Genomic DNA, 22763 nt, shown 5'->3' with positions numbered 1-22763 from the left:
CCCCCTTTTCATAGCTGTCTCAAGCAATGCCTGTTATGACGGGGAGTATTGAAATAATCTCAGACGTCGAGAATAAAGTTGTAAATTTACCAGAACAAAGTCGTAAATGAACAACAAAAAATACGAAAATAAAGTCCCATATTGAAAAAGAAAAAAAAACTTTATTTTACAGGCATTGCCTGAGACAGCTTTGAAAAGGGGGGCTTATATAATCGTTGTTATTGGGCGGGCTAAGGAAGGCGGTAAATGAGGACGAGGCATGCTAATCTAATGCTAAATGCTCAAATGCTCTTTTTTTGCCTCTACGTCATAAAAAGCTTGAAAAGCTTGTCTGAAGCAAGGGGCGAGTTTATTTCCTTCCTGAATACTTATGCTTTATTTTCCCTACGACTAGGTACGACTTTACTCGTAAATTTACAGCTTTATTAGCAAATTCTGCTATTTTTTTTTTCAATGAACTGAAATTGTTGTAATTACTACCACCCACCAACAGGGGGAGCTCGTAACTGATACTGCTGTGTGAGAGACGCTCCGGTGTTCCTGGATGTTGTCAGGTACCAGAAGTCAAGATTATGATACAAGTAAGTGTATTCTTGTTCCTGTGTTAACAAAAACAATTTTCACATTTTGAAAATTTGGGTACGAGTATAGACAAAAGTGTGGAAGTGTGGAATCACTATTAGTACGTAGTGTGTATATGGAAGTGTGCAAATCGAAACACAAGACTTGTATTTGCATGGGACACTTCCTCCTGAGAGTGATGAAAAGAGAAAAGGTGACATATATGAAAGCCCCATTGACAGGATGTTGTGACAATGTGTGTGTGGACACACACCCCATAATTTCACACATCACAGGGACACATTGAACACTCTTGGTTTGTTAAAGCCAAAAATGATAGAGTGAATTCATTCAGTAAATACAATGACAGCACCAATTGTTCTGTTAATTTATGTTTTTGCTGTATGGCATAACACAAAATTAAAACATCTTACAGCTAAATCAAGTTCAAAGATGAATTACACAATATAAAACATTTTATGGAAGGCAGCACATACAGCAATGTGGCAACTGGAACTTTTCATGATTGTCTAGACACATTGTAAAAAAAAAGAAAACTAGTTACAAGTGAAAGACAGAGGCAAAAAGTATCATGCAAGGTTGAAATTCCACTGGATTACAACTTTAAACTGGAACAAAAAAAGACCAGCAAGTTTTCTCTATCAAGGGAATCACAATTCAACCATGAAGACAGTTTGGTAGTTACGAATTCTCGGAGTGATCATATGGACCAGTATGGAACCTTGGACTGGAAAAAACGACGCACTGGAGGAAAACTAGTGAGTATGTAGTTCCCAGAAAGACTGAAGAGATGTACAAACTGTACCTTTGAGCCCGGTTACATTAAGTTTAAAGAAAGGACCACCGGTCCTCAATCTTTATTTAAAGACCAATAATAAAAAATGTAAAATAATGTATTTAAAACACCTGACAAAGGCCCGACTTGTCATGTCATATACAACTACAGCCACAGAATCAGCCAAGAAAGTATAATTAAATGCAGTATATGTACTAAAAAGAAGTATCAATATGGCATAATTGAATTAGAACATCTAATTTGGACAACATACTTTGTATATCCTTAAATATAATAATCATACCTGATGTCTTGGCTTGTTTAAAAGCTAGAAGAATAGAAATGTCAGTAAACATTGTGACCTCAGATGTGTAGTTATGACTGTATAAAATTAATTCTTCCAAAAGCCATTCAAAGATGGTCTTCAAGGAATTAAAGAGATAGTTGTGTCTTAAAATAGAACACAGTTCCGGTGAATGTTAATATGGTAGGAGGTATTCAAATGGCTGCCGTGTCTTCAGGTTAGCAACGCAGCACGTCCCACGTGAGTTTTTTGGCGAGCAAAGTTAACAAGCACAGAAGGCGTCACTTGTGCGTCACGGCGAGAAAAGCACCTTCTTGATGTAGGCCACGGTGGAGACGTTCAACAGCATGTTCACATGCTCGTTCCCAGGAAGCTCCTGCAAGGTCACCGGCTGTTTCTGAAACCCCACCCACCGCTTGCACTGGGTGGCGCTCAGCAGGTTCACCGTCCCGTCGCCGTCGCCCCACAACACGGTGGGATCCACGTCAGGGAACTTAGCAGAGTACTGGAAAGATTCCGACGTTGGAATGCCGGTCCCGTACAAACAGTGGACGGTCACCCCAGGCGGTGTGAGGTCAAAGAGCAGCGACTCCGTGTCCTGACGCATAAGCCAGCCATCCTCGAAGCCGATGTCCGAGTAGAAGCGCTTGTAGTCCATCACGGTGTAGTTGGTAGTAGGTGTCTGGATAAAAACCTGGTGCGAGCAGAAACACAAAAACTATTATATTTAAGTACAGTGTGTGACTTTAACAATATATATTCATTCATTTTCTACCGCTTATCCTCACGAGGGTCGCGGGGGTACTGGAACCTATCCCAGCTGTCTTCGTTGAGAGGTGGGGTACACCCTGGACTGGTTGCCAGCCAATCACAGGGCACATATAGACAAACAACCATTCACACTCACATTCATACCTATGGACAATTTGGAGTCACCAATTAACCTAGCATGTTTTTGGAATGTGGGAGGAAACCGGAGAAAACCCACGCATGCACGGGGAAAACATGCAAACTCCACACAGAGATGCCCGAGGGTGGAATCGAACTTGGGTCTCCTTGCTGTGAGGCCTGCGCACTAACCACTCAGTTACAATTCATTCATTCATTTTCTACTGCTTTTTCCTCACGAGGGTCGCGGGGGGTGCTGGAGCCTATCCCAGCTGTCTTCTACATCCTGGACTGATCGCCAGCCAATCACAGAGCACATATAGACAAACAACCATTCACACTCACATTCATACCTATGGACAATTTGGAGTCGCCAATTAACCTAGCATGTTTTTGGAATGTGGGAGGAAACCGGAGTACCCGGAGAAAACCCACGCATGCACGGGTAGAACATGCAAACGCCACACAGAGATGCCCGAGGGTGGTATTGAACTCGGGTCTCGTAGCTGCGAGGCCTGTGCGCTTACCACTCGCACAAGATACATGTTTTAACCAGATCCTTGGTCAACCACATTGAAGCCAATACTCATCATCCATAGTTGCTATGGTTACTTCACAGTAATACTGTTTCTCTTCTCTGATTAGGAATAGAAACACACACACCTGATCACTGGGCCAAGTGTGGGCATAGGGGAGGAGCCAAGATGTCGACACAGCCGAACGTTGCTGAGAGCGAATCTTCAGCGGTCTAATGACCGGGATGCCGTTATTGTCACCTAAACCCAGACAGAAGAAACTTGAGTTATTTATTGTATGTGGTGACATGGTTCATATGGTCTCACCGGAGGTGATCACGCGGAGTGTCTTCGCCACGCCCGCCCACGGCGCTCCCAAAGCGATGAAAGCTTTGATATATTTGTCTTTCCAGGCTTGTGGCTGCTGGTTGAGGAAGTACAACATGTACATGTTGCCCATGCTGTGAGCGATCAGAACCACGGGCCCGCCCTTCTCTGCCATCTCCTCGATCAACTTCTGTAATGCCAGGAAGTACTCCTTATTTTCATCTGTCCGCAAAGAAACACCATTATGAATGGGCTTTTCATTTTTGGTGAAAATATTAGGGGTGCTTACTGGGTGCTTTCCGCCAATCGTATGGCGCTCCTCTGACATCGACACCTCGAGTGTAGCCCCAATCCACCAGTGCCTGTGCTATGTTAAAGAAATACATACCTAGAAAGCAGACATGAGAATAACATGGCTTTAGTGGAAAAGATCCTCAGTTTTCCTAGATTAATTTTTAATTTGACAAACAACAAGTGTATGCGGGCGGCACGGCGGTCGAGTGGAGACCCGAGTTCAATTCCACTTTTGGCCATCTCTGTGTGAAGTGACTTTACAATGTTTTTTTTTCCCTTCTAAACTCATATTGGTACATGTTTGTATACTCATTAGGTATAAGATGACACAATGAGTCAAACTGTTATATTGAGTAATGACCTTCTGCAATTTTCATTTTTTTAAATAAAATCTCATTGAAATATTCTTAGGCTGCACAGCAGTTGCATGTTTAGCGTGCAGACCTCACAGCTCCGAGACCCGAGTTCAATTCCACTTTTGGCCATCTCTGTGTGAAGTGACTTTACAATGTTTTTTTCCCATTCTAAACTCATATTGGTACATGTTTGTATACTCATTAGGTAAAATATGACACAATGAGTCAAACTGTTATATTGAGTAATGACCTTCTGCAATTTTCATTTAAAAAAAAATAAAATCTCATTGAAATATTCTTAGGCTGCACAGCGGTTGCATGGTTAGCGTGCAGACCTCACAGCTAGGAGACCCGAGTTCAATTCCACCTTCGACCATCTCTGTGTGGAGTTTGCATGTTCTCCCCGTGCATGCGTGGGTTTTCTCCGGGTACTCCGGTTTCCTCCCACATTCCAAAAACATGCCAGGTTGACTCCAAATTGTCCATAGGTATGAATGTGAGTGTGAATGGTTGTTTGTCTATATGTGCCCTGTGATTGGCTGGTCATCTGTCCATATACTGTATGTGACAGCTGAGTACACTACAGGCGTGTTCAAACCTCCATTTCGGGAGTTCAGGGAACAAAAAGTACCTAGTAGCTAGCAGGGACTTTTCACCAGGGTAGATTTGGTGAAATTGCAGGGGAGTATTTCAAAACTACCAAGGGAAGTTCCTCAAAGTTCCTGCAGCGGAAAAAGGGGCTATTTCATGTTTTTGGAATCATTATCAGTCACCCAAAAAGACGACTAAAAAAAAAAAAAAAATTTCCCTTGTCTCAAGGCTGTTCATCATGATTCAACCTTCTACTCACCCACACTTCGTTTACTGGGGTCCAGATACTCCACTGAGTCCGTGTGGCCAAATCCAGGGACGCTGATGTTCACGCCCGGCGGTGACGACGTGGTGTGTGTGGTCCTGTTGTAGATCAGCCTACACATATACCAAAGGTAACATACAGGTACACACACACACACACAGAGAACTTGATTAGTGTTAGTTCTTCTTCTGTGATGTGACGCATCCACGAGGAAACAGAAACACAATCATGCAGGTGCGTCACCATGTTTGATACTGTACTAGTTCTCTTTTTTTTAATCATGCACATTTCTTCTTTTTACAAGATGATTTTGAGTTTCAACTATTGCATATTGTGTAATATTAGCCCTTAATACTCAGTGGCCACGTTTACATGAGATTTTCCTCTTTCCGAATGACGTACCAGAAAACAGCGTATACATGGAAAGGAATATTCCAATCTCCTGTCTACATGCACCGCTATAATCAAACGGAATAGTCAATAAAACGTAAACATCAACATCACGTGATTCATCGAAGATGGCGTCTGCTGAAAGAACGCACCCTGACAACTTTCCGATTGAGCGGGTACAAGATACCTCAATCGGATTGAGGAAAGGAATATTCCACCCCTGTGAATCCGATTATATATATTCATTCGGATTGGCACTTTTCTTTCGGAATGAGGTGCATACAAAGGTTACATTCTTTCCGTTTGAGCAAATAACCCGCATGGAATTGGAATATTTGGGTCCATGTAAACGTGGCTAGTGTATCATAGTAGGGCTGCACGGCAGTCGAGTAGTTAGCGCGCAGACCTCACAGCTAGGAGACCAGGGTTCAATTCCACCCTCGGCCATCTCTGTGTGGAGTTTTTGTTCTCCCAGTGCATGTGTGGGTTTTCTCCGGGTACTCCGGTTTCCTCCCACATTCCAAAAACATGCTAGGTTAATTGGCGACTCCAAATTGTCCATAGGTATGAATGTGAGTGTGAATGGTTGTTTGTCTATATGTGCCCTGTGATTGGCTGGCTGGCGACCAGTCCAGGGTGTACCCCGCCTCTCCCATGAAGACAGCTGGGATAGGCTCCAGCCCTCCCTGCGATCCTCGTGAGGAAAAGCAGTAGAAAATGAATGAATGATTAAATGAATGTATCATATTGATCCAAGACTTGACAATATGATTTCATTGGACGCACTTTCCTCTTTGGCACTACACAGACTTGCTCATTGTTAATTTAGGGGAACCGCTGCTGGGCATCATATACGCTGAATCCTCCCTGCAAATTTGCCAATTTGTGGTAAAAAAATATTTAATCGTTTCTCTGGAAAGCCCATTTTACTCTGCAGAAAACACACCTCATTCATCCAAGTCGATAATAATGTATAAATACGCTACAGTACAGCATAAAATGTATGTAGCCAATACTAGGACTGCAATTAACCGGGGGATTAATCTCACGCTTGCTGTTTCGATTAGACCCTAAGGCAGGGGTGTCCAAACTGTACTATAATAGCAGCATCCAGAAAAACAGGACAACAGCAAAAGACACAAACTTCACACCTGTTAACAACCAATTTACTCATTGACATGCCACTGCCACGCAAAAAACTGCATACCACTGCAGGGACAAAGTGCGTGCAAGTGTAAACAAGGCTTTAGACTACATTTCTGTGGACCGTGTTACCCCCCCCCCCCTCGCCATACCTGATGTTGTCTATCCAGCAGTCAATGGCGACAGGCACCAGCTGCTCCAAGTTGAGCCACAAAGTGAAGAAGGTGTCTGTCTTCTTGTAGCAAATGTAATGAACCACACTGGGTTTATCCAGCTTGGCCTCCAGCTGGTTTCCTAGGTCCCCCGGAACTGGAACAATGTAATCAGGAAAGAGACACATGTTTATGTGAAGCTTTTTTTTATATTTACTACAACAGATATATTTGACACGAATAAACATCTGTCTGTTATGAAGAGAGAAAAACAGCTAAGACGAGGCAGCTAACAATGTATGTAACGGGGTGCACCGATTCATTCTACACCATTTATTCTCACTGGGGTCGCAGTTTGGAGCCCTTCCAACTGACCTCTGGTGAGAGGCGGGGTCCACCCTAGACTGGTCACCAGCCAATCACACGGCACATATAGACAAACAACCATTCACACTCACATTCATACCTATTAGGGGTGTAAGAAAATATCGTTTCGGCGATATATCGCGATACTTCGTTCCACGATACTGTATCGATATTAAAAAAGTATGATATGGATATTTTTAGGCATGTATCATAGACTGTATGTGGTATTTATTCAAGTGCAGACACGGCAAAGGTTCATTTCTGATTTGAATTGAAACCTCCAATGGTTAGGTGGCAGCACTTACGTAGTCAATTAGGCAAGGACGTTGAACGAGATTGACGAGTGAAACGTCCTCACACATAAACACAGTTCAACATGGCAGAATGCCAGCACATAACAGCGGCCCCTGCGGCGTACAAGGTACTGAAGTGTGGACATATTTTGGATTTCTACACAAAAGTAGGGTGTGCAGAAATGGACAAAACCCATGCCGTTTGGAAAATGTGTTGTGTTTCCCGAATAAAGTATTCGGGGGAAACACGACAAATCTGCGAGTCCACTTAGCGAGACACCATGAGGACCTGCCGCTAGCAAGCAATGCGAAAGTAGTACTGTGATATTGCGGGTATTTTGTTTTTCAAATTGATATCACTATTTTGTTAAATAATGGTTCTTTCAAGCATCCTAAAAGGACTTTTTACTGATGTTAGTTACTTTGTTCCACAAAAATACTGTTCTGATGGTGGATAAGTCAGGGACTGTATACTCTGCATTTTTACACAGCTAATAGAATGGGAACATTTGAGCAGGATCTTGACACATAATTTAATTTATTAGTTTTTTTATTGGTGTTTTTTGTTGGATGTTAAAGCTTTATTTATCCAAATGCTACACTTTAAGTTTGTGATACAGCATAACATACTGTTCTAATCGAATACAAATGTGTTTAGTAAGTGCATATTGCTGGTGTAATTCAGTTTTTCCAGGAAATAATCTTTAAAACTACAAGAAAAACAAAAAAAATATCGCCTTGTTAACAGTATCGTGATAGATCGTATCGTGAGCCTCGTATCGTGATACGTATCGTATCGCCAGATAATTTACAGTCTAGCGGCACGGCGATCGAGTGGTTAGCGCGCAGACCTCACAGCTAGGAGACCAGGGTTCAATTCCACCCTCGGCCATCTCTGTGTGGAGTTTGCATGTTCTCCCCGTGCATGCGTGGGTTTTCTCCGGGTACTCCGGTTTCCTCCCACATTCCAAAAACATTCTAGGTTAATTAGCGACTCCAAATTGTCCATAGGTATGAATGTGAGTGTGAGTGGTTGCCCTGTGATTGGCTGGGTGTACCCCGCCTCTCGCCCGAAGACAGCTGGGATAGGCTCCAGCACCCCCCGCGACCCTCGTGAGGAAAAAGCGGTAGAAAATGAATGAATCCAAGTCTCCAATTATCCCAACTTGTGTAATGTGGGAGGCAACTGGAAGACTCCTGGTTGTATGGTCGACATTCCTAACCACTAGCCCAACCTGCAGCTAAGATGCGCCTATAAAGCTCTATAAAAAAATGCTAACCCATTTACATAACATGACCTGCTGAAGCTGTGAAATTTACAGTGCATTCCACCAACATCCCTAACTTTTTGTGGGTAGTGTATGTGCAGCAGTCTGCTAGCTCCCAACCTCATGTAAGATGATAAGGAATATAATGATAAGGGATAAGGGAATAGAATGGTAATAGTGTTTAAACTGGATTATAACTCAACAATTGGTTTATTCAAAAGGATCACATGATGAAGTGAAGGGAATTTTGCTCAGGACTCTTGATAGGTTGCGTTTGGAGGAGTCATGTGATTGGACTATAAAAAACAACATGTCGAAATCAAATGTTGTACATGTCACATCACATCACAAACATTATATTTAATAAAAATATGTATTAAAGCACATGACTGAGACAGAGACGAACAAAATCCTTCGAATATTTCAAGTCTTGTTTGGCCAGTCTTGCTCGTTAGTCGACGGTTGACATTAACTATTTCAAGTACAAATAACCCACAAACACTCACCTAGTACCACTGGGGGTCCCGGGGACTGGCACTGCGTGTTGCCGACGCATTTCCCCGCAGGTTTGCCGGAGCTCCTTGCCGAAAACAGCAACAATAACAACCCGACTGCGAGCAGTAGTGAGAAGGCGGTTACCCGCTGCCGACCCGCCATGAGTCCTGGTGTCTCATAGCCAACAAGACATGACCGTCGATCGTTAGCCGCACAGGTTTTACTCTTTACACTCTCGCTTGCTTAACCTTTAAGTGTTGACGGTGTCCCGCAAGGCAGGGTGAAGACACGGATGATCACGGGGTTCAATGTAGATCGCGGAGCAATCTAACCGGCAAAACAACTTCAGTCAAGCCACAAGTAATCGAGATCAGATTCGTCGAACGTACAGTCACTGTGGTTGGTAAAAGAATCAGTTGACTGCTTTACCCAACAGAAGCATTTGAAATACACTGTCTAAACCCCAGGTGTATTTAATATATTTGTAATATTTTTATTATAATATAATATAATAGATATTATAATATATATTTATAATAATATATTTATACATATATTATTATTATTATTTTATATTATATAATTATATATTATTATATATTATCCTCCGGAAATATAAAAATAAAATATCTAAATATAAAATAATAATAAAAAATATATAATATAAATTTATATAATATTATTATTCCACAAGCTACGGTGGCCGATATAAAACCATAAATACACAAACACCAAATCACAAATTCAATGAGGTAATTCTGAAATCACATAAACATTGCAAATATTTCTATTTGAAAAAGTGCGTAGCTTGTATTTGTAATTATACATTTGCAGCGTTACATTTTTTTTTTTTTTTTACATGATAGCATTTTTTAATTTACAGCATGTTTTGTGTTGTGGGTTTTTCTTTTGGATCATTTCTGTTTGGAGAATTGGGACGATGCTGCAATGTCACACCAGCCAATCACAGGGCACATATAGACAAACAACCATTCACACTCACATTCATACCTATGGACAATTTGGAGTCGCTAATTAACCTAGCATGTTTTTGGAATGTGGGAGGAAACCGGAGTACCCGGAGAAAACCCACGCATGCACGGGGAGAACATGTAAACTCCACACAGAGATGGCCAAGGGTCTGCGTGCTAACCACTCGTCCACCGTGCAGCCCTATTTCTGTCCAGACTTGCATTAATATTTGTGGTGATAACCCTGACGTCGTCTCATGCTCTCTGAACCACTGATAAATCCTGGCATTGAAATCCACTTGTCTTCAGGGAAGTGATGGAATAACCAGGTCATTCAGTATACACTTTTCAGGTCGTCAGCTGACGTCATTGAAGCACATCACGTTCCTGAACCAATCCCACCCCTATTTGCTTAGTTAACATCCACGTGGTGACTTTTGGTCAGGGAGTGTAGTTCATAGTTCATGAATAACTCTATACTATAAATGATCAAAGACATAGTCCAGGCACTGATGATATAGTTTCCTTTTACAAATATTGTATCATACGCAATGACAAACTGCTGCAGAGTTTACTATGTTATGCATGACAACACTGTCTAGCTTTGTTAGTTTCAGTAATCATGTTTAACAAGTAATGCTATAGAGAACAGATTAAAAACAAAAGTATAGTCAAAGTATCAAAGTATAGTTGTCATGGATGTCACTCATTGTAGGCCCTTAAAGATTTATTTGAGCCGTTGTTTTTCCAGGGTGGAATCATAATACTTGATTCATTGTAATGATATTTAAAAACATGAATAGAATGCACAAGTTAAATTAAGTAAATTTTTTTTACATTTTTTGTAATCCCTACAGGCAAAAATGTTATGGTTGGAGAAGCGAACACTGTAGCAACCGTCAAAGTTGAAGGACTCGCTAAAGAGGACTACCGCCTCCAAAATCTTCAAATGACGGTAATTGCAAAACAGTTTGTCTCAACTGGGTTTCAACAGGACAATGAAACCCCCCTCAAAACTGTTGTTTTAATAATGTAATAACTATTACCTACTATTATTATTATTTCCTGTAAATGTAATAACTATTACCTACTATTATTATTATTTCCTGTAAATGTAATAACTATTACCTACTATTATTATTATTTCCTGTAAATGTAATAACTATTACCTACTATTATTATTATTATTTCCTGCAAATGTAATAACTATTACCTACTATTATTATTATTTCCTGCAAATGTAATAACTATTACCTACTATTATTATTATTTCCTGCAAATGTAATAACTATTACCTACTATTATTATTATTTCCTGCAAATGTAATAACTATTACCTACTATTATTATTATTTCCTGCAAATGTAATAACTATTACATTTGCAGGAAATTATTACATATGTGGGAAAGTGAAAATCTGTAAATGTAATAACTTCCCACAAATGTAATATGAGACAAAATAATTATCTTTGTGGTGGTTGTTTCTTTCTTCTTGTAATGAAGGAGAAGATGTAGATGTCAATTTGAGGATTTTAACAAGATAATTATTTTTTTCTCTTTTTGTGGAAAAAATATTATTCAAAGAGTATCATTACAATACATTAAAGGAATCTAAAAACAACATCATTGTGATAATTGCAATTGTTTTAATAAAATTATATTTTATTATTTCTTTTGATTATTTCTTCCCCATGTACACACAAAAATCACACATACAATAATATACTGTAACTAAAACGCACATGTACGCCCACAAATGTAATAATTTCAGTATTACGTTTGCAGTGGGCAAATTTGATTACGTTTGTGGGAAATTTATTACATTTGCGGGATTATTACATTCAAAGCTGCAGATTTGTATTACGTTTGTGGGCAGTTATTACGTTTGCGGGTGTAACAACACCTTTTTTTTTAAAACTTCTAAATGCTGGTGTTATTTTGTCCAGATCTGACATCAACCTCTTTGGGTGTATCTGATATACCCTGTAAGATCTGCTGGATTTGAATGAGCACCTTTTCGTGGAATACAATATCCAGGTGAGGTAATCCTCTGTACTCTGTAACGTGTACGGGCTTCTCCTGCTGTCCCGCCCATCGTTTGCATAGACTCATGCTGAGGCTATCCACCGTGTCGTCCCCATCGTCGTATACAAAGTCTACGGGGTCTGCGTTGGGATATTCCTCATCGTAAATATGCGTCACTGGAGTTGGGAGTCCAACGCCGTACATACACCACACTTCAACACCGGGAGGGTGGAGATCACCTGTCAGGTTCTTGGAGTCCTCCCACATGTACCTGAAACCAACATGTGGACAATGTTTAATGATTGACACTGAGGACTTGGTGTAGGTTTTTAGATGATTTCAATTAAAAATATCAAATAGCTTGATTCACACAGAAGTATTATAATATTGCGTACTAGTTACGTATTAAACTGATCCAATGAGAAATTATTCACTAAAATCTGTTACTCTACCAGCCATCCTCAAAATTGATATCTTTGAAGAAGCGTCGGTAGTCCTGGTTGGTGTAGTTAAAGTTTGGCGTGGATATGAACACGTGGTCCTTGGGCCACGCCTTCTCTGTTGGCAGCATCCAGGGATTCGTCATTGTCATCCTTTGTTCTTCCCGAATCTTTATGTTGGAAATCATTGGGATGCCATCATTGTCACCTAAAAAAAAGGGAACTCACTGACAAGTTGTATATTTTTCTCTAATACAGCCATCCGTCCATACATCGCATTAAAAAAAAAAATCATTAATAAATGATCGCTGCTTTGTGGTTAACTATAGCCTATTATTAATAAAATGTATATATTGAAAGACAAGTCATAGATAATATTCTATACTATATTAGACATAGTAAAGACATTTCTTCACTTTACCTCAACTTAACTCAACAAAAAAATCTCCCATTTTGTGTGGAAGTGGTAAATTTACAGTTACAGTTTTACAGTTTCAAACCTATTATTACATTTAGAATAATGTGGAGGCTAACTAGTTAGCACAGTAGCTTGCTATTGTTGGATGACAAAAAGTCTCCGGTGGTATTCAAGACAAAAAAGGTTGAGAAACGTTGCTGTATATCAAGTGACAAACGATGCTAAGGGGCGGCACGGCGGTCGAGTGGTTAGTGTGCAGACCTCACAGCTAGGAGACCAGGGTTCAATTCCACCCTTTCCGTGCATGCGTGGGTTTTCTCCGGGTACTCCGGTTTCCTCCCACATTCCAAAAACATGCTAGGTTAATTGGCGACTCCAAATTGTCCATAGGTATGAATGTGAGTGTGAATGGTTGTTTGTCTATATATGCCCTGTGATTGGCTGGCCACCAGTCCAGGGTGTACACCGCCTCTCGCCCGAAGAGAGCTGGGATAGGCTCCAGCACCCCCGCGACCCTCGTGAGGAAAAGCGGCAGAAAATGAATGAATGAAACGATGCTAAGCCGATGTTGGTGACTATAGGGGTGTTATTTATTGTTTATAGCGTTCTAATGTTAAAAGACTTTCTCAAAAAGTAATCAACAGGCTTTTCTATGCTCCAAGTACAAAAATATTCCATTTATTAATATTGAATCCTACTTCACGGAAATTCACAGACCAAATTAACTGCGATAAATGAGGGACGACTGTATCCTGTATGTCACTGTTCTCGGTTGCCATTACCTGATGCCATGACTTTTAGTACTTTAACAGCACCCCCCCACGGCGCCGCCAGGGAAATGAAGCCCCTGATATACTTGTCCTTCCAGGCCTGAGGCTGGCTGTTGAGGAAGTAGAGAACATAGTGGCAGCCCATACTGTGTCCCAGCAAGTAGATGGGCTGCTGGTGCTGGTTGTACATCTGTTCCACCAGGTCCTTCAACTTCATCAGATATTCTGCATTCTCATCTGGGAACATGGTAAGGGAAACGACATCTACATTCAATTGTGCATCTGTTGTATGTATTATGGTGATTATCATCATCATTTATTAAATTGGGCAAATATCTGTTTTACCTGTTAAGGAAATTAGTTCCAATAGATCAGACGAAAACAAAAACAAAAACCACAGTTGACAAAAATTGAATTATATGAAAATTGGTCATACAAAAATTGACACACAGATAGAGATAGAGAGAGAGAGAGAGAGAGAGAGAGATAGAGAGAGAGCGATAGATAGAGAGATAGAGAGCGATAGATAGAGAGAGAGAGAGAGAGAGCGATAGATAGAGAGAGAGAGAGAGCGATAGATAGAGAGAGAGAGAGAAAGAGAGAGGGATAGATAGAGAGAGAGAGAGAAAGAGAGAGCGATAGATAGAGAGAGAGAAAGCGATAGATAGAGAGAGAGAGAGAAAAAGAGAGAGCGATAGATAGAGAGAGAGAGAAAAAGAGAGCGATAGAGAGAGAGAGCGATAGAGAGAGAGAGAAAGAGAGAGCGATAGATAGAGAGAGAGAGAGAAAGATAGAGCGATAGATAGAGAGAGAGAGAGAAAGATAGAGCGATAGAGAGAGAGAAAGAGAGAGCGATAGATAGAGAGAGAGAAAGAGAGAGAAAGAGAGAGTGAGAGAAAGAGAGAGTGAGAGAAAGAGAGAGCGATAGATAGAGAGAGAGAGAGAAAGATAGAGCGATAGAGAGAGAGAAAGAGAGAGCGATAGATAGAGAGAGAGAAAGAGAGAGAAAGAGAGAGTGAGAGAAAGAGAGAGTGAGAGAAAGAGAGAGCGATAGAGAGAGAGAGAGAAAGAGAGAGCGATTGATAGAGAGAGAGAGCGATAGAGAGGGAGAGAGCGATAGACAGACAGACAGACAGACAGACAGACAGAGCGACAGAGCGACAGAGCGACAGAGCGACAGAGCGACAGAGCGACAGAGCGACAGAGCGACAGAGCGACAGAGCGACAGAGCGACAGAGCGACAGAGCGACAGAGCGACAGAGCGACAGAGCGACAGACAGAGCGACAGACAGAGCGACAGACAGAGCGACAGACAGAGCGACAGACAGAGCGACAGACAGAGCGACAGACAGACAGACAGACAGACAGACAGACAGACAGACAGACAGACAGACAGACAGACAGACAGACAGACAGACAGACAGACAGACAGACAGACAGACAGACAGACAGACAGACAGACAGACAGACAGACAGACAGACAGACAGACAGACAGACAGACAGACAGACAGACAGATAGATAGATAGATGTTCATCACTCAGCAGTAAGATCCTTTTAAAAACAAACAAACAAACAAAAAAACAGGGGTGTTCAAAGTACAGCCCTGGGGCCATTTTCCGTTCACAGCTTGTTCTTTCTAATCAAAACTACTACTTCATATTACTCTAATTTGCTTTGTTGCCTACTGTATAACATAAAGGTTATATGGCTTATCGCATAATATATTGACTTACATTTTAGCATTTCTAATGACGTACACATCAAAGTTACCCGCTGCATGCTTACATTTCTTCATATGCTATGTCAGTTTTATTCATGTGAGAATTTTCTGTATTTTGAGCAATGTTTTTACAACTCACCAGGAGTTAATCTCCAATCATACGGTGCTCCTCGGACAGTCTCGTTTCGCGTGTAGCCAATATTGACTAAATGCTGCACCATGGTGTGAAAATAACCTGTAAAACAATAACAACAAAATATGCTCCGCCATCTATTTTTGGGCCACAGGGAGTTTAGAGAATGTATGCAGTTCTAATGTATTCATTCATTTTCTACTGCATATCCTCACAAGGGTCACGGGGGTGCTGGAGCCTACCCTTGAAGAGCTGTCTTCGGGCGAGAGGCGGGGTACACCCTGGACTGGTGGCCAGCCAATCACGGGGCACATATAGACAAACAACCATTCACACTCACATTCATACCTATGGACAAGGGTGGAATTGAACTCCTAGCTGTGAGGACTGCGCGCTAACCACTTTACCGCCGTTCTATAATGTTGTGCAAAATTTGTTGTACTTTATTTCATTAAATACTAAGTTATTGCTAGGCTGCACGGCGGTCGAGTGGTTAGCATGCAGGCCTCACAGCTAGGAGACAAGGGTTCAATTCCACCCTCAACCATCTCTGTGTGGAGTTTGCATGTTCTCCCCATGCATGTGTGGGTTGTCTCCGGTTTCCTCCCATATTCCAAAAACATGCTAGGTTAATTAGCGACTCCAAATTGTCCATAGGTATGAATGTGAGTGTGAATGGTTGTTTGTCTATATGTGCCCTGTGATTGGCTGGCGACCAGTCCAGGGTCTAACCCCGCCTCTCGCCTGAAGACAGCTGGGATAGGCTCAAGCACCCCCCGCGACCCTCGTGAGGATAAGCGGTAGAAAATGAATGAATAAATGAAGTTATTGCTAGTTTTTCAATGGATAAATTAAATAATTGAAGTACCACAGATGTATTTATCTCACCTGCTAAGTTGTTATTGTCAAGAAACTCAATGGGATAGGTTTGTCCAAACCCCGGCACCCGCACCTGCACCCCTGGCGAGTTGAATGACCGCCTTGCCGTCCTGTTGTATACAAGTCTACACACAGATACAGATATTTGTGTTGACATCTCTGATATGATGATATTATGTCAAAGGTCCTGTCCTGTTTGTATTTGGGTTAAAACTTGGGAAGTAGTATAAATCCAAAGAACATCAGAAAACATACATATTGTATAGCGATATTACATAACATGAGCCAAAGTCGGTGTTACCTAATGTTATCGATCCAGCAGTCTACACCGATAGGCATGAACATGTTGAGGTCAATCCATAAGGGGAACCAGTGATCTGTTTTCGTGTAGCACAGCCAATGGACCAGTTGTTGTTTGTCTATCTTAGCTTCCAGGCGGTTCCCCAGGTTCCCCGGTACTGGGAAAAACAAGGGCAAGGTGAGTGACAAAAGTAAACAAGAAATCCCTTTGGAGGTGTGGCAATGTGATAGAATACGTCAATCATCATGAGATCCTCTCGCTGTGGTGACCCCTAATAGGGTTCTGTTATTTTACATAGTGTGTTTTACATGGATTTGTATTTTCTCTATATACAAGTGGAATTGATAACAGCACACTAAGTGAAGGGAAAGTGACAGATTTATGACCATATTTAAGTAAATGACGACAGGTTACTGTATATAAATATTTATTTAAACTAATTCTGGCCACTTTATATTGAAAATATCTGCATTTTTTGTTTGGTATTCATTTATGGGGCTTAATGATGAAATTCTATCAAAGAAAAAGAATACAACAGACCTAATAATGCCACAGATGCAAAATAACATGCAATGATGCTGCTGCTGCTTAAACTGGGCCAAACTAGGACTTTCTAGAAACATAACAGGGTCAGTAGTCCAGATGGCCGCCCCATTCTCATAGCATGGATGTATTTGGAATTTATACTGTAGTTTACAAAACTGTGCCTTGATAGTTCTGTGGTGTAATTGATGGCCCAGTAGTTTTGGGACCAGTCCTGAGTAAATTATATGCCCTATTTTCAATGAATACAATGAGAGGTGAATATGCATTGGGTCGATGGCCCACCAGAGGGTGCTGTTTTCCTCTCTCTCTCAAATATACATTTTACAGTACATCTAAACATAGGGGTCTGTCGCAAAATTCACAAAATTTAACAATTCGACTTTGGGAAAAATTAAGGACTTATTCTTTGATTGTTATTTTTAAGATATTTTTCATAGAGTGGGACAATTTATCTTTGAGTGTTCTGAACTCCTGTTTCTACACAAATGTCATAATCAGTAGAACAACGTTTTTTAGATTTTAGATCATTTTAGATCAGGGGCCACATGGAGGAAAATCTTCTTCCAAGTGGGCCGGATCGGTGAAATCATGTTATAATTAAACAAATAAATAATATGAAATAGGGTTGGGCGATATGGACCTTAGCATATGTCACAATATAATGATATAAAATTTTAATTCATCAGAGTTTTGTATAAAAAGCTACAAACCTTAAGCAATATAATGAAATACACTCGTCTGAAGTTGGAAATGACATATATTTATTGTTAAGAAAGTGGCTAACTTTTGGCTAACTAATGGGATGTCAACCTCTGCACACATTGCTACTAAATCTTCAATAAACGGTTATGCCTGTTATTGTGATTAAAGGAAGATGTAGTCACCCATGCAATTCCAGCTGCATATTGAAGATATTTATGACACTGGCGCTCTTATTTTGAAGGACGGTCACAGAAGTGTGTTCTCCGATGAAACGTTACACGTTAAATACTCTTGAGAAATGAAAGTTTATTGCTTTTGATGCACGTACGTATATAAATGGTATCACAATAATATTGTTTCATTAGCAATGTATTGTAGAATAATTATGAGTCAGCATTTTTTTTTAGTGTGACAAGCCTCGTGCATGTTTCCATGACGTTGGGGATTCAGAATGTAGTTTTCCCTGTATTATTGTCATTATGATGATTATTACTGTGCTTATTGTGAGATAATTTATCTCAAACAAATGCCAACAATAGCTATGTAAATCAGTTGATCTAATATTGTAAAATTCAAAGACCAAGTGTCAGAAAAAAACCAAAACTTTTCATGGCGCCAGCTTTCTTCAGGGCATTTCACTCATGTCTTTAAAGACACAACCCTCAGGTCTGGTTTCCTGGGTAGCCTGGCAACCTACTGTTTTGTTCTGTAAATTGCTGCATTTTTATGCAGTTTTTTTGGGTGTGTATTTAGCATTTGCAGCATTTTTGTATTTGTGTGTTTTGGTGTTGGATCCTTTCCGTGTTTGAAGCATTTGGACATTTCAGTTGATTTGCCTTTATAAGCCATCGTAGACTGATGATTCCTGTCCAGTGCTTACTGGCATTTGCAAAGCTCTAATAGCCCCCAGCCTGGCAACCCAGTGCCGTTCCTGTCTGAAACTGTGTTGTTCCTGGAATGCAGTCTGTACCAGGGGTCTCAAAATCAATTTACTTGGGGGTCACTGGAGCTAGGGTCTGGGCGAGACTGGGCCGCATCAGGTTTTCCCAAAAAAAAAAAAAAAACGCATTTATTAAAAACAGAAAAATGAATAAACTTTGCTTTGGTTTTCGATTTTCTACAAGAAAAGCTCTGATAAAACATTCCACTGTTCTCAAATATCTTCATTTTTATTTTTCTACACAAAATAAGATGAAAAATAAATAAACAAATCAAGAATAAAGAAAATCAATCACAGTAATAAATAAATAAATATATTAATAATAATAAAACGGCAAATAATACAAAATTAAGAAACCACATATAGTTGGTGGGTAGACAAATTATTTTTTTCAGATTAAAATGAACAAAGCATTATTAGAGCCCTGTAGACATGACTAAACACGACTATAGTCACATTTATACTCTTTTTATTTACAACATATTGCGCAACTGCAGGGTCTTGAGACACATGCTAACTCGCAAACTAGAGAGTTAGCGACCTAAACGGTAGCCTTCAAGTTATTTCCTTTAAACTTAAATAGCCAAAAACTTACCACTTCCACACGGATAGGGAGGATAACTATTAACAGTTATTTAACCTTTAACATGAACATTAATCAAACGTAATAATTTTTTCTGGGTACATGATACCATACAGCATCCGTATCAAGCTTGCGCGGACCGCACTAACATTAAACTTTCATATCAAAACGGGGGCCTCAAACTAGTGTCCGGCGGGCCACATTTGGCCCACGGGCCGCATGTTTGAGACCACTGTTTTACATAAAACGTGATGTAATTATCGTTGTTGTTGCACATCGAATTGTTGACCGCAAAGAGATTTCCCCGACTTATTATAGATAAAACATATTTCTATCTGCAATTAAATGTGATTAATCGTGAGTTAACTGTGGACAAAATGTAATTAATGATGATCAAATATCTTAATCGATTGACAGCCTTAACTTCTACTTTTTTTTTGCGCCCAAAGATATATTTAGACGTATAATATGTATATAAATATGTATAATGTGTATTTATACTGCACTTTTTGGTGAATTTTTGGTGAATTTTGCCCATCATTTACAATCCTTATGTGAAACATTACCACATATTTATTTCTGTGCATTAAAACACTAGAAAATTAGTTAATATGAGCTAGCTAACAATGCACATCATTGGCACACCCCTATTTCGACTACAAAAAATAAAAACCCTCAAACAAGTGTCCTGCGGGCCACATTTGGCCCGCGGGCCGCGTGTTTGAGACCCCCGGGCCGCATGTTTGAGACCACTGGTTTACATAAAACGTGATGTAATTATCGTTGTTGTTGCACATCGAATTGTTGACCGCAAAGAGATTTCCCCTACTTATTATAGATAAAACATATTTCTATCTGCAATTAAATGTGATTAATCGTGAGTTAACTGTGGACAAAATGTAATTAATGATGATCAAATATCTTAATCGATTGACAGCCTTAACTTCTACTTTTTTTTTGCGCCCAAAGATATATTTAGACGTAGAATATGTATATAAATATGTATAATGTGTATTTATACTGCACTTTTTGGTGAATTTTGCCCATCATTTACAATCCTTATGTGAAACATTACCACATATTTATTTCTGTGCATTAAAACACTAGAAAATTAGTTAATATGAGCTAGCTAATAAAGCACATCATTGGCTCACCCGTGTTTCGACTACAAAAAATAAAAACCCTCAAACTAGTGTCCTGCGGGCCACATTTGGCCCGCGGGCCGCGTGTTTGAGACCCCCGGTCTATACCATCCACTGAGGGGGAAAACAATACAATTTCGAAAAGCAAACTTACCGATAATCAGCGGTGGCGTGCTGTTGCTTGGGGCTTGAGCTTTCGTCTCAGGAGGAAAGACAACATTGAGGATCCAGAAACATGAAGCGTGATGAAGGCCCAGCAGGAGAACAAGTGTCACAGAAGGCCAGGCTTGCACTAATGAGCTCATGTTGCTTGTCTGCTGGTGTGGGTCAGGAACAAAAACAAAACAAAAAAAGTACGATTACAACAGTCTTTTATGCGTGGCCATTCTGTGTTAAATTATACAAAGTCGCCTGTGCTACACGTCTAACACACCCGGTTTGATGGATGGATGATTAATTCAACTGTTTGCTTATCAGCCCACGCGTGCTTACTCAAAGTTAGCACAAAACCTACTGAAAAAAAAGTGGGTTCGATACCCACTGCCCTATTGATTTACACATATTTATTTACACAACGACACTGAAAATGATTGACTGTGCCGGCACCGGCCGGGGCGGCTGAATGTTATATGTCATATTATAGAAAAAGCAAAGACACTGATTTGTTTGCATTAATTCCATGTAAGCATTGTAGTGTATATATTTTATATTATTTTATACACGTACGTTTTGTAACTTTAAATGCGGACGAACGCTGTGAGATGACTTACTTGAACGTGTAGACATGCAGTCCTCTCGGCAGAGTCCGACCAACTGGCAATACAGCGGCGGAGAGAGCTGCGCGGATCGATCCAAACATCGATACCGATATGCGAACGATATCGGGTCGATATTTTTTTTAATTCGCTTACATGCGTGGTTTCACAAATATCATATCGTGTTAAATTGTGAATTGTTGACAGATAAGCGCCTAAACTGACTAAACTCTTTAAGCAGTGTTTAATTTTAATGATAATAATAATGATCACAAAGCATCATTATAGAATATGGAATCGGATCGACACACAAATATACAGTATCGCCCACCTCTGCCGGAACCAATGACCTTCCGGTCAGCGGTTGTTACTTTCAGGTCCTCGAAAGTGTTCTGATCAATCACTCATACACTCCATTAAGATATCTTTTTTAAATGATTTTCAGTAGTTTTTCTAAACGTTTTAAGGTATTCACACGCACACAGGCTATTCACAGGCTATTCACAGGCTAATAAAGTAATTGTCAAACATACGGCGTGGCCATTGCTATGCTATTGTTTACACAGACGCACACAGGAATGCCAGTAAATCTATCAGAGGTTACTACAGGACAACTTATGCTCCATGCTTGGCTACTTTTAAGTAGGGCATATGACCATTGCATTGCATCGTGTCTTTATATGCAGGAAAATGACCTAAGACGGTATCAGATGTGATACTGAATAAAGTTTATTCCAAGAAAATATAAAGAGGTATTATACTGAATGGTTGAACAACAGACCTGCAATACTATGTTTCAATGATAAATCATCCCTTGCTACATCACTGTTTCATGGTCAATTATGGAATATTATCATTCAAAAAATATTGAAAAACATGTTTTATGTAGTATTCTGGCCACTAGGTGTCAGTAATGTTATATGACATTAGATTAGATTACCTTCACACTGCATGTAGTCAGCCATGCCATGTCTGACGAGGCGTAGTTCTCCTATTTCGTGTGGAAGTGGTAAGGTTTTGGCTTCTTACTTGTCCGTCCCCCCTCAGTTTGACACACTTGATTAAGTTTAGAATGAGTAAATTGGAGAGGCTAACTAGTTAGCTTGGTAGCTCGCTATGCTAGGGGTGCCCGCCGTCCAGGGCCGTTGACAGCTTTGGCTGGGCCCGGAACACACACACACCAGTTCTGGGGCCCCCCCCACCCCCTCATGGCTGGGCCCGGGACTGTCCCGGCGCTGTGGATGGATGATAGATAGATAGATAGATAGATAGATAGATAGATAGATAGATAGATAGATAGATAGATAGATAGATAGATAGATAGATAGATAGATAGATAGATAGATAGATAGATAGATAGATAGATAGATAGATAGATAGATAGATAGATAGATAGATAGATAGATAGATAGACTTTCTTTATTGTCATTGCA

The 22763-nt window shown here is 40.3% G+C and overlaps 2 protein-coding genes across 3 annotated transcripts; both read right to left on the bottom strand.

Annotated features, from left to right (window-relative positions):
* Window positions 1-935: 935 nt before the first annotated feature.
* pla2g15 (phospholipase A2, group XV) lies at window positions 936-9377 on the bottom strand. Its single transcript, XM_058076203.1, has 7 exons — window positions 9016-9377; window positions 6583-6739; window positions 4892-5010; window positions 3681-3779; window positions 3392-3613; window positions 3213-3325; window positions 936-2355 (listed from the first exon to the last, which is right to left on the bottom strand). The coding sequence occupies exons 1-7, from the start codon at window positions 9164-9166 to the stop codon at window positions 1954-1956; spliced, it is 1263 nt and encodes a 420-aa protein (XP_057932186.1). The 5' UTR covers window positions 9167-9377; the 3' UTR covers window positions 936-1953.
* A 2238-nt stretch (window positions 9378-11615) lies between these two features.
* lcat (lecithin-cholesterol acyltransferase) lies at window positions 11616-21399 on the bottom strand. Of its 2 annotated transcripts, none has more exons than XM_058076201.1 (8): window positions 21346-21399; window positions 20730-20892; window positions 16663-16819; window positions 16371-16486; window positions 15489-15584; window positions 13640-13864; window positions 12452-12647; window positions 11616-12270 (listed from the first exon to the last, which is right to left on the bottom strand). In XM_058076201.1, the coding sequence occupies exons 2-8, from the start codon at window positions 20878-20880 to the stop codon at window positions 11895-11897; spliced, it is 1317 nt and encodes a 438-aa protein (XP_057932184.1). In that variant the 5' UTR covers window positions 20881-20892; window positions 21346-21399; the 3' UTR covers window positions 11616-11894. The 2 variants fall into 2 exon arrangements, with proteins under 2 accessions (XP_057932184.1, XP_057932185.1); XM_058076202.1 differs by having other exon boundaries at window positions 20730-20889; window positions 21346-21392.
* Between the last annotated feature and the right edge of the window lie 1364 nt (window positions 21400-22763).

Source organism: Doryrhamphus excisus, chromosome 6 (assembly GCF_030265055.1).
Source record: "Doryrhamphus excisus isolate RoL2022-K1 chromosome 6, RoL_Dexc_1.0, whole genome shotgun sequence".
Taxonomy (NCBI): Eukaryota; Metazoa; Chordata; class Actinopteri; order Syngnathiformes; family Syngnathidae; genus Doryrhamphus; species Doryrhamphus excisus.
The sequence above is the reverse complement of the archived record's forward strand: the minus strand, read 5'-3'. Positions and strand labels throughout refer to the sequence as shown.